General features: G+C 47.3%; 1 protein-coding gene across 1 annotated transcript in view; it reads right to left on the bottom strand.

The window, feature by feature from the left end:
* Positions 1-11,595, bottom strand: part of LOC147612324 (D-isomer specific 2-hydroxyacid dehydrogenase family protein) — a 52,957-nt gene extending 41,362 nt beyond the window's left edge. The window contains exon 1 of the mRNA XM_086782928.1: positions 11,120-11,595. Coding sequence (XP_086639054.1) covers positions 11,120-11,545 — 426 coding nt within the window. The 5' untranslated portion in view covers positions 11,546-11,595. The remainder of the gene's footprint in view (positions 1-11,119) is intronic.
* Positions 11,596-12,105: the final 510 nt, after the last annotated feature.

Here is a 12,105-nt window from a genome sequence, read left to right as displayed (position 1 = left end):
GCAGTAGCAGCCAGCAGCAACAAACTGAGTCGCCTGTAGAGGGGCAGGTACAGCAGCGGCAGAGTCAACCGCCTGTAGAAGAATATGCGCAGAGATGGTGGTCGCCTGCTGGTTCTCCACGTAAGAGGGAAGCGATCAGCTGTACAGCCACCTGTGAGAAAAGGAACGCCTGTAGCAGCACATACGTAGCAGTGCCCTGTGAAGATGGCTGGCCCACGTCTGAAAGCAAAAGCAGCCGCCTGAAGATAGTCCACGCCTCAGAGCAGCCAGCAATGATATTCAGCCGGCTGTAGAGAGGCAGGCAGCGTAGCCTGAGAGGAGCCGGAGTGCTGGTCGCCGGTAGTCTACGTGAGAATGAGGCGAAGGGTGATGGACCAACCAAGAAGCGATGCCTCCCACGCTTGAAGAGAGACCTTCTTTTTTAATAAAATCATGTGGAGATAACCTTAGCTTGCATGTGGGGAATTAGTGGGGGTTGGTGACGCCCACCCCCACACTCACTTAAAAGTGAGGCTCCCCACCTTGGCCCCAAAGTGGGTGCCCAAAGGGGGTGCCCACTTTTAAATAAGTGTGAACCCCTAACCTTATAAATCAAAGGGTTAGTATTTAAAACATTAAAACAAACATGTGCGACATACTTACCACCTGTTCACATGCACTGAAACTTGTCAGAATACAGGGCACACTTCACGACTCACTGGCAAGCGTCCCCGCTCAGTAAGTAACACGTCAAGCAGGCAAACACACGAATACATGTCATGCGAAAACAGTTTCAAACATGCAAAATATGTGTGCATGTGCAAAAAGTAACATGGACATATCTCCCGTTCATGGAACATGTACAAAATATCTGTCGGCACAAAACTGGCACGACATTTATTACATAACAATCCTGGTCTTCCTATGGAGTGACAGTCCCATAGGTAAGACACAGTTCCAGGCACGAGTTTCCCTAGGTGTGACAGTCCCATAGGTAAAACACGGCACGAATACTGGCCCTTCCATGGCGTGACAGTCCCATGGATCGAACACAGTCCAGGTCATACACGGGTGGCACTGATCTGGCTCCCGTCCATACGACACCATCCTGCTAACACACGGGTGGCACCAGTCTAGCTCCCGTCCATGTCAGCAAAATACTGGCCTCTTCACACGAGACACTGGCCTGGCCTCAAGTGAACGAGACGCAAAAACTAGGAATGGACCAAATGGTCGGCCAATTGGTGACATATGCACATCCTCAGGTCTAATGCGTATCTGATGATACCCGCTTTTCAAGTCAATACGACTAAAAACTGTGGAGCCCTGTAAGCGGTCCAATATGTCATCGATCCTCGGTATGGGGAATCGATTCTTGATGGTATTCTTATTCAGCGCCCTGTAATCTATACACATGCACCAAGAACCATCCTTCTTCTGCACTAAGAGCACAGGTGAGCAAAAGGGTGATGAGCTAGACTGTATCAACCCCTTATTCAATAGCTCCTGCACCTGACTCATAATCTCTTCCTGTTGGGCTGCACTAACACGGTACGGCAGTCTATTCGGTGGAGTACTACCAAGAATCAGATCTATGGCATGATCTTCGGGCCTCTCAGGAGGTAATTCTCCTGGCAATGACTCGGAAAAACAGTCTTGAAACCCACTTAAGAAATCAGCCCTGTCCTTATCTAACATTGACAAATTAGACTTAGACTCATCATCTTGTGCATCCTTTACATAAATCAAGTACGCGGAAAGATGCTTTTTCATTACTGATGAAATCGCCGAAGCGGATACAATAGGAACAGATTCCCCTTTGAGTTTTACATCCAATACATGCTCTTTCCCTCTATGAGTCAGAGTAATTTTCCTATTGTAAGTATCCACCACCGCATGTACCCTGTGGCACCATGGCATCCCCAACAAAACATCACAGCCATCCAAAGGCATGATGAAGAACTCTTCGCTGTCCACATAACCCTGCAAATGAAGCCGAAGCTTCCCAATGATAGGAGTAACGGGTTCTGCATACCCTGGACAAGCCATATTAGCCTCATGTAACGGCCCCATCTCCTCTGCGCGAATCCCCAATCGGCTAGCCAAATCTGGTGAAATGAAGTTGGCTCTAGCACCTGTGTCAAAGAAGATCAAAGCATTCTGATCTCTCACTTTGCCCCATGCCCTGCACAACTCTGTAGCTTCACCACCTAGCTGCTCCCCCACAAGATCAGGAACTAAGCCTGCAGAAGGCTTTGGTTTCTTTGGCTTGGGCTCTCCTTTATTGTCAGGGTCCTTTTTGGACGTTCTTTTGGGACAATTGAATGACATATGCCCCTCTTCAGTACAGTAAAAACACTTTTGAGCATCTCTCAAAGCCTGTCTTTCCTCAGAAGTCCTCTTGGGCATTGGCAACTTCTTATACTTTGTCTCAGAAGACCCTTTAGCATCACGAGAAGCATGCCCAAATTTTGCAGCTTTCTTGCTCAATTTCTTACTGCCCTTAAATCCAGATGAACCACCTGTGAGTAACGCATTAGCTGTCATAGCATTTTCAATCATCTGTGACATGTTCGTTACTCGTCTTTATACAATAATCTCGTACCTCCTTGGGCAGCCCACAACAATATTTCTCAACCTGCTCAGATAATGGCACGGCACGATAAGAAGTCACTGGGAGTAGAGCTTCCCAAAACTTCTTGTTATAATCCTCCAAACTATCACACTTTGAAGCATCCAGCTTGTGCCATGCGGTCATAACATCCACCTCAAATGTAGATGTGAGACATACGGAAGAGAAAACCTGTTTGAATTGAACCCATGTGGTGGGTGCTATGCCCTGCAAAAGAAGAGTAGACCACCACTGCAAAGCATTGCCCTTGAGAAAAGTGGCAGCTTTCCTCACCTTCGAGGACTCTGTGTAATTCCCACCAGAAAAAGCAGCATCAAACTACTGTAAAAAGGTAAGTGCCTTCAATTTATCCTTGGCCCCACTGGAAGTGTCAAACTTCACTGCAGCTCCCCCTTCCTTGTAATCCTTCGCCTTTCCCATAGGCGTTAGATTATCATATGGAAGTGGTTTCGTGAGATTGCTGCCCCCAACATTCATACCCATCATTGGGTCAACATTTCCCATTCCCATGCCAGGCACACCATACATTCCAGCCATGTTTCCATACATTCCATTATGCATACCTGGCTGCATGCCACCAAACATATTGCCTTGCATCCCAGGTTGCATGCCTGCAAACATATTTCCAGCCATACCGGACTGCATACCACCATACATATTCCCCTGCATGCCAGGCTGAAAATTGGCTCCAAAAGGCCCATACATACCCATGCCTCCCTGAGGATAACCCCCAGTCATGGATTGGAACACCGAGCCACCACCAAAATAACCTGGATGCATATTCTGCTGAGGAATAGGTGGCTGTCCATAGAAGGAACTCTGAGAGTTTGCACCATAAGCATGCTGCATATTCGGAAACTGGCCAAAAGATGGTTCCTGTGGGATGGCACCACTATGACCCTGAGGAAGATTCTTCGAACGAACCTTCTTCTTCTTTTTCTGGGGCTCTGTGCGGGGCTCTGTGCGAGATCTCAAAAATTCAGCAAATCTCTCACTCTGTGTGAGCTGCATAAAAGTATCCATAACACTAGCCAAGCGATCTTTGAACCGAGCATCATCATCCTCTTTACCATGCACATCTTCTGGCTGTGTTACATCCTCATAAGGCTCAACATCTGCAGCCTATTCTCCTGCAAAAATATCCTCAGATACATCTCTCTCAGGAGAAGTCTCTTGCTCTTCTTCTTCATGATAGAAGTACTCTTCCTCTGTATCAGACATGATTGCTGAATTTTCAGCGATGGCTTTCTTCAAAGCAACCACGAGCTCACCCCCTTCAGAAAGTTGATGATTGGTCCCGGGGACGGAACCTTGAAACCGGCCTCTGATAGAAAACCAGAGTGCGGTAGGAGCAATCACCCGTCCACTTGTAGTCTAGATGAGAAACAAAACACAGATTGGAGCTAGAGTGCCCAAATCTGAAAACACAGCGACACCTGTTGGCCCCAAAGCTTGGCGCCCCTTGCGGTATTTCTTTATTCAATTAAAAATAATATGTATGGCTGAGTACAACACAAAGACCAGCCAAGAGTTTACACCTGTAAGTCCAATCTGACGGCCCACAAATCCTTCTCAGCACAGAGGATCTATGCACACAGATCTGTGTCCTCAAGCAACACACTGTGCCTCCCTCTGATCAGCCAAGATCACAAAGCAGGCCAGCCATGGGCATACATCTGGCATAACTCAAGTGCATGATACATCTTCTCAGCTCAAACATACATGTGCTGTCCAATCTCTGTCTTAATCCCTTGTCAATCTGCCATACCCCTCCTCTCACAAGGGGCCAGATAACACATATCTGCAACAGACATCAAGCAGTAGACAGAGAGAGATAGATGAACAGAAACAGAGCTTACCAAGTTCAGCTCGTGAAACAACACTGAAAGGAAGCAACAGCACCAATCTGTGCTTGTAGGCACTTGAATCCACAACCCTGCTTCACACGTGTGCTTGCACTTGCCTGTATCCTCCTCCTGATGCTCACTCCTATGCTGTCCTTGAAAATACAGATCTGAAAATCAGCACTGTACCCGTCTGTACCGCCTCGGGATACGTGCCACGCGTTGTACTTGCACAAACAGCCGGCTGTCCACTCTTGTACCTGCCTGAATCTGAGTAAACAGTCTGTCCAGCACCTGTTTGCACCACCTGCAGCAGCCTGCAGCAACTGTACTTGCTGTACCTGGCTGTCCGTACACTGTACGGCAGCCGTACAGTGTTGTGCTGGCTGTTGTACCTGCTGGTACAGTCTGTCCAGACCCTGTGCGCAGAGAATCCAGCAGAGAGAAGAAGACCCGCCGCCTGTACCAGAGAGAGAAAGAGAGTGCTTCCACAGATCTGGCCGTACAGTGCTGTACGGCTGATCTACACTCAGAAAATCAGCAGCAGTACACAACAAAACAGCAGCCGCCTCCCTTCTCCTGTGCTTTTCCACGTTAGAATACATGCGCATGAAGGAACTCCCACTTTTGCTACACGATTCCCCAAAAAGGGAAGAGAGAGAGAGAGAGGAGAGAGAAAACTCCTCCCCAAATTAATCCCTAGGGCCCCAAACTTTAATAAGTTCCTAGGGCCACTAAGGCCTAGGGGCAAACTCCAATAAACATTAAAACTTAATGTTTCTAGTTCCCCCCTTCACACCTAGGGATGTCCACACATCTTAAACTCTGTCCGGGCACCCCCCATGTGAATCATAAAATATTCTGACTCTGCAACCACCATGCCCACACTTGTCCTGCTCCATTTTCACAGGGCCATGACAATGGTCAATGCTTTCGAGTTTGAGTTCCATGGCCTGTTTCCAGGATGGAATTTTAATAGCATCTTTCCACGATGTTGGCTCATCATGTGCCACTAGTTTGCGGAAAAAACAGAGGCAAAGGAGGCACGAGGAGCGAGTCTAGTGGATCGACGAGGACCGTCCAAAGGGATATCAAAGGGAAGTATACCAGAATCACGCATGGTTTGTCAATACCAATGAGGTAAAGGGTCCCTGGGGGGTTGTCGAGAGGAGGAAGCCTCCTCAAGAGGTGAAGTTGAAGGTAACTGATGGGGTTCATTTGGCACAGTCTGAGATTCTTGTTCAATTGGTATGGGCGGCGGAAGGCGAAGTAAGTCTCACTCATCAAAGACAATGTCTTGACGAACGAAAACTTTGTTTGATTGTGGATCAAAAACTTTGTAAGCCTTTGATTCAGAAGAGTAACCCACAAAAATGAGCAACTCACTCCTTGGCTCAAGCTTGCCCCTTGTATCATTCGGAGTGTGAGTATATGCTCAACATCCAAAGACACAGAAATGGGAAACGGTTGGCTTTTCGCCAAAGAAGGCCTCAAATGGGGTCCTGTGGGGAACAGCAACCGTGGGGCAACGGTTCAGAAGATACACCGCAATGTTGACTGATTCTAACCAGAGGCATTCAAGCAACTCAACTACAAAAAGCATGGAGCGTGCCATATCCATGACAGTTCGGTTCTTGCGCTCGACCACTCCATTCTGTGAGGGAGAGTTGGTGGAGGCGAGTTGGCGTTGAATGCCATGATCTTGTAAGAACTAAGAAAATTGATGGGAGATAAATTCACCACCATTGTCACTAAAAGCAATCCAATTGAGATGCCCATTTGATTGGTGACTAACCGAACCCATGTGGAAAAGTATTGAAAAGCGTCAGATTTATGCTTTAGGAAATATACCCACATGTATCTTGAACAATCATCAACAATCAGCATGTAGTATAGAGATCCATTCAAGGAAGGGGTTGGGGATTGGCCACTCAAGTCGAAATGAATTAACCGGAGGTTCCCGAAGCCCGATGAGTAGCGTGTTGTGGGAAAGGGAAGCTATGTTGTTTACCCAGTTGACAGGGCTGACAGACATCCTTTGTCAGTTTGAGGATGGGTATACCTTCAACTAACTTGTCTCGAGATAGCTCATAGAGAGTGGAATAGGGTAGATGACCGTAGCGAACGTGCCATAGTCGTTCAATGTCGGAGGGAGCTTGGGTCACGTAGGCCCGAACCCAATGCAAAACTGAGTCAACAGAAGATGGCTCAATTAGAAAAGTGGACATTCGGTACAAACCATCCTTCTGAGCTTGTCCTTTGGCAACAACAAGACCAGTAGTTTCATCAATTACCTCAACAACTCTTTTGTTGAAGTAAACACCACGATCGAGTTGGGTAAGCTGGGATACAAAAAGAAGGTTGAGACCTAAATTAGGGACAAGATAGACATTGTCTAAGGTAGCCTGGTTGGGACCAATGTTGGTGTCAAATAAGACAATGCCAATGGATTTTATGGGCATCATTGTGTTGTCACCACATCGAACTTCTCCCTTAATGGGACGCTGAGAAATGAAAATGTCAGCATTACGTGCCATATGGTGAGTAGCGCCATTGTCAACTACCCAAGTGACAGAATGACCACAGGGAAGAGTTGGATGGGCCTCAATAATGGGCACAAAGGGATTATCAGGTAACTGACAAATCTAAATGAGGGCAGAGGCCTTTCCCTACGGATGACCTTGTTCCGGCCTTCGTTTCTTCTTTTTTGTGGAGTGGTGGCTAGAATCAATCTTAAGTGTGACCTGAGCAATATTTGTCGAGGAGCCGGGATGAGGTGTAAGGGAAGACCAGTCAGACATATCTTCAGGAGTGGTGAAAGAAACTGACTGGGGAGGTGGGGCTTGAGCAACCTGACTATTAGCTCGCCACTGGGAGGAACGGGGCCAAGTAGAACCATTTCCTTGTTGGGTCCTTGGAGGGGAGCTTGGTAGAGTAGGTGCTGGATTGCTACCCCCTCTGGATCGCCAATTTGGAGCATTGCTACCACCTTGGTTATTTTGGCGGGTGAAGGTAGTGGGGTTGGAGTTGTTGCCTCTATTTACCTTGGTTTTAAAAACACGCTCATCATCAACATGTCCAAGTATTTGGCAAGAAGTGCAAAATCTATTCTTTTTGGGAATATTTTGCCAGTAGGGAATGGGTGTGGAGGCAGGATTTTTGGAATCAGGGTTGTTGCCGGGAGATTTGCCTTGATTTCCTAAGTTGCTGTTCCCTTTCCCTTGCTGTCCTTTTTTAGTAGAGGTTGTATTGGACACACGGGCCCCCTCTTGAGTGGAGGGAGAGGATGACTACTTGGGATGAAATTGGTCATGCAACCGAGCGAAACACGAGTTGGCATTCACACTCATATAGGTTAGGCATAGGCTCTAAACTAATGGTCTGTGTGACAAAAGTAAAGAAGCTAGGTGGCAACTTGTTTAGAAGAGTGATAATCTGATCTTCTTGGGACTTGGCAGAGCTAGTGGTGGCAAACTCGGTGTTAAGGCACCGATATTCAGCGACTTTGACGGTCACGTCATCCCCTTCTTTGATAGAGAAAATTTGAATTTGATGCTCAAGATCAATGCGACGCGTACGATCACGTGCGGCATCTCTCTGTGAGGTGTGTGCCATCTGTCAGAGACATAAGGGAACTGCTGGAGTTGTGAATGGAACTCGGGCAAGAGGCCTTGCATGAGCTCCACTATAGCAGTGGCATTTCTAGCTGCCCAATGGCTGATGACCTGATGAGGAACTAAAGAAGGGTGGGGTTTTGGTTCAAGGCCCTTTACTAAGTTCCAGGAACCTTGGGAAGTGAAAACTTGTTCCATAAGATTAGCCCAGGTTGTATAATTAGACCCGTTAAAACGAGTCTTTTCTGTGAAAGCATTTCTGGACATAGAAACATGAAAGGAAGAAAACCTGACAGTCCACCAAGACCAAGCATGGATGAAGGACCTGTCGAGGGTGCTCCATAAGATGGAATCAAGTTTTGGGTACTCAGCATAGGTGGAATACTAGGTTGAGGTACGAAACCTGGAGATGGCACATAATTGGGAAATACACCACTACCAGAGATGGGTTGGTAAACCACCTGATACCCAGGAATGCTGGGTGGGACCGCAGTGCCAGAGGGCGTCGTGTTGAAAGATAATTGGGATGGGTAGAAACCATACGCAGGAGAGGTGCAGGCAATGGATGACTGCAAGCCAACACGAGTGGGAAGAGGTATGGGTTGGGAGGGAGGGTTTTGAGTTTGAATTTGGGCAGTATTCCATAACACATTAGGAGTAGGAACAGAAAGTGAACCAGAGGAGAAAACGGTGTTACCTCCTTGAACACCAGAAGTCGGAGAGTAAATTATACTCCTAGACTTTCCTCTATTTGGGTTCACAAAATGCCAGGGATCGAGGGTAGTTGATGGTACCGTTTGTTGAACTTGTGCCACAGAAGAAGATACCCATGCAGAGTTAGGAACATACGTACTAATAGGCACACACGAACCTGACGCAGTCACCGAGCGACAGGGATGATGATGGATCTCCGAACGATCGAGGAGGTATGTGTCCTTGAGAAAAAGTCCCATACCGAAGTCCAATTTGTCGGCTAGAATGAGAAGCAAAGCTCTCTAGTTGAGGCTGAATATCTCGGTCCAATACTGGCACACTGGCTATGGGCATGTATCCTCCTCTGGAAGTAACAGCTGATAAGCTCGGAGAAGAAAAACCATATGCCAAGGGTGTAGAGGGTGAGTGGGTAAAAGTAGGCTAGTCGTCTCCCAATGAAAGACCTCGAATAGGGCTCTCCAGTGAATGAGGAGTTCCATCCTCCGTGTGATCTATATCAGAATAAGGAGAGTCAGTATCTGGTATGAAAGGCTGATCCTCTGGAATCGAGGGTAGTCGATCCATGGTGTGTACTTTCGAGGTCTTCAATCCCTTTGCTCACGATCGCTCTAATACCAGGTGAGGGCAAAAGAAACCAAAGGACCAAATATATGAAAGATCAGAGTAAAACACACAGTATGCAATGGTGATGTGTATATAAAAGATGAAGTCAAGTACAGGAGCTCTATGTGAGACTCCGAATAAGCAGAGAGAGCTGCTGTCCCATAAAACACAAATAACAGAGCTGGAGTGACCCTGATGAAAGCGCTGATATAAACCTGACGTAAGGCTTATGTGAGCCTGAAGTAAGGCTGCTGAAAAGCGCTGAAGTCAGCCCAAGGCAAATGCTAAAGACAGCCTGTTGTAGACGATGAAGTCAAGCCAAATGTGGGCGATGTAAAAGCTGATATGAGTTTGACGTAGGCGGCCAGTCCAGCGGCAGAAGACGTTGTAGACCAACCTGTTGTAGGCAGCGAAAAACGTTGATGTGAGGCTGATATAGGCGACCAGTGCACAGGCGATGGAACGCTGATGTGAGGCTAATATGGGCAACCAGGCCAGCAGGCGATGAAACGCTGATGTGAGGAAGAACGCAGAGCTCCCAGTCCACGTGGGTTGGTGATGCCATTGAACAAGGGGGGAGCCTCATATTTATATGAGGTTTTGGGCGGCCAGCATAGAAGTCGGCCCTTTTTGGGCTGGGTAAATACCTGTTTTTTGGTATATTTTCACACACAAAGCCCTTCCACACACATGACTTCTGGAGATGCCCAAAATGGTGACAAACAACTACTGTGAGAAAGAAAACGCAAAAGTGTAGAGAGAGAGACAAGCTGTATAAACTCTACTATATACACAAAGATCCAGTACAAAATGGAGTGTGGGGGCAAGGGTGGTATCTATACCACCCTATGATGCTGGTCAGCTAGCCCAAAAACAACCAACAGCAACAAATCATGTCCACGACTGGGATAAAGCCAATCGGCCAGCTATATACATAGTCGGCCAGGACAAAGACAATCAGCCAAAACCAGGCAGCCCCCACAACCAAAAATAGGGAAAAAACGTGGAAAGAATGGGGGAAAATGGAGAGAGCTCCTGAGCGGGCACACCCACAACAAAGGCCCTCACTGAGTAATATGGTACAGACATGAGATGACTGCTAACACCTTAAGCGGATAGTTGGGGCCCAGTATTGTATACTCTTCAAAGCTCTATATCTCTTCTCTCTCCCCTTCTCTCAATCTCTTCCAATTCAATAACTAAACGCACGCCTTGATCATTATTAAAGTGCCTTTGCTACCACTCATGTAACACCAAAGAAAGGCACCTTATGCTTTTCCGTGCGCCTTCTACAAAAATAACGACGACCAAAGCCCTCACATTGCTTGTTGATGAAAATCCACAAAGAGTGGAAGACCAAGGAGGGATTATGCAGGCAAAGCAAATTCTTTGCCACAGAGATTGATGAACAAAGGACAAGAAGTTTTATCAGAAGTTTCTTGCAAAGTTCAAGAATTCCCTTACTACAAATGCAAAGGATGTGGATGCAAATTTTTTCTAGGAGCCACGAAAAATCTTACACACCTTCGAAGAAGGTTTTCAGCTGAGGTCAGCTAATCAGAAGTTAGGGTATCACCATCAGCGACACTATGTAACACATGACATTGTCTCTCATTGATTATCATCAATATAGTGATTGATGTCCAATACTGAATGGTTCGAGTCCAGATTGTATTTGATATGTCTTGTATGAATTGTGAATGTTACAAAGGGATTGGCATGAAGGAGCATACCTTTGTGGTGTACACGAAGTCGTTTTTGATAGGCCAAAGACCCTCTCTGACAAACCGGTCGGCGGCCGGGATGCGGCGCATGGTAGCGAGCATGAGCGCAAGGGCAGTGTCGGCCGTACAATCGGTGAGGACGTCTGGGGTGTAGGTGACGGCGATACCGCGGTGGCGGCACTTGGGCAGGTCGATTTTGTCAAGGCCTACACTGAAGGAGGAGACGATCTCGAGGTTGGGCAGGGAGTCGATGAGCTGGGCGCTAGCGCCGACCACCGTGTTGCCCACCACCGCCCGGATGGAGGGCGCGTGGGTAGCCACGAAGGCCGCCTGGTCCGACGCTTCCCACAGTTTGAACACCGTGAAGCTCTTTTCCAGCGATGGCAGCATACTGTCAATCATCGGCTGCGTAAGCAGCACCCCAGGCCGAGCCATGGCAGTGCCCCACTCCTCCTCAAGATGATAAAACCCACACCGGTGGTTTGAATAGAAGATTATAACAGGCTTTTCACACGGCCAAGTTCTCACGGGCATGCCGTTCCCCTTTTGTACGCAAGCGGTCATTTCCTCGTTCAGGAGAGAGCTTATGTAGACTTGGTATCATACTAGGGAGGATGTCTATTAGTGTAATCCAATTGGACTTACTCTTGGATAGAAGGAGATCTTTTCGAGACACCTTGTCCTTGGGTTGCGAGGCCCATTTGAATGCCCATACGACATTACCCTTAGGTCTTTGGTTGTAATCAAATATGGTTCCAATCACATGATATAGTTAGTTCGGTCCATTTGGACCAATCGTAAGGTGGCTGTGACATTGGCCGACCTCCTACGATACAACTAACTCTAAATACTATATAGACTAGTGTGTTGAGATATCATGCTCAACTAGTGCTGCAAACATTGATGACTCACCTGGCTGATAGCTTCCACACTTACGTCACTAGCATGGTTGGTGAGATTATGGGTGAAATGCCACTAGTGGTTTACTGGCTATG

The sequence above is a fragment of the Cibotium barometz genome, chromosome 45 (genome assembly GCF_041138505.1).
Source record: "Cibotium barometz isolate CiBa-2024 chromosome 45, ASM4113850v1, whole genome shotgun sequence".
NCBI lineage: Eukaryota > Viridiplantae > Streptophyta > Polypodiopsida > Cyatheales > Cibotiaceae > Cibotium > Cibotium barometz.
The sequence above is the reverse complement of the archived record's forward strand: the minus strand, read 5'-3'. Positions and strand labels throughout refer to the sequence as shown.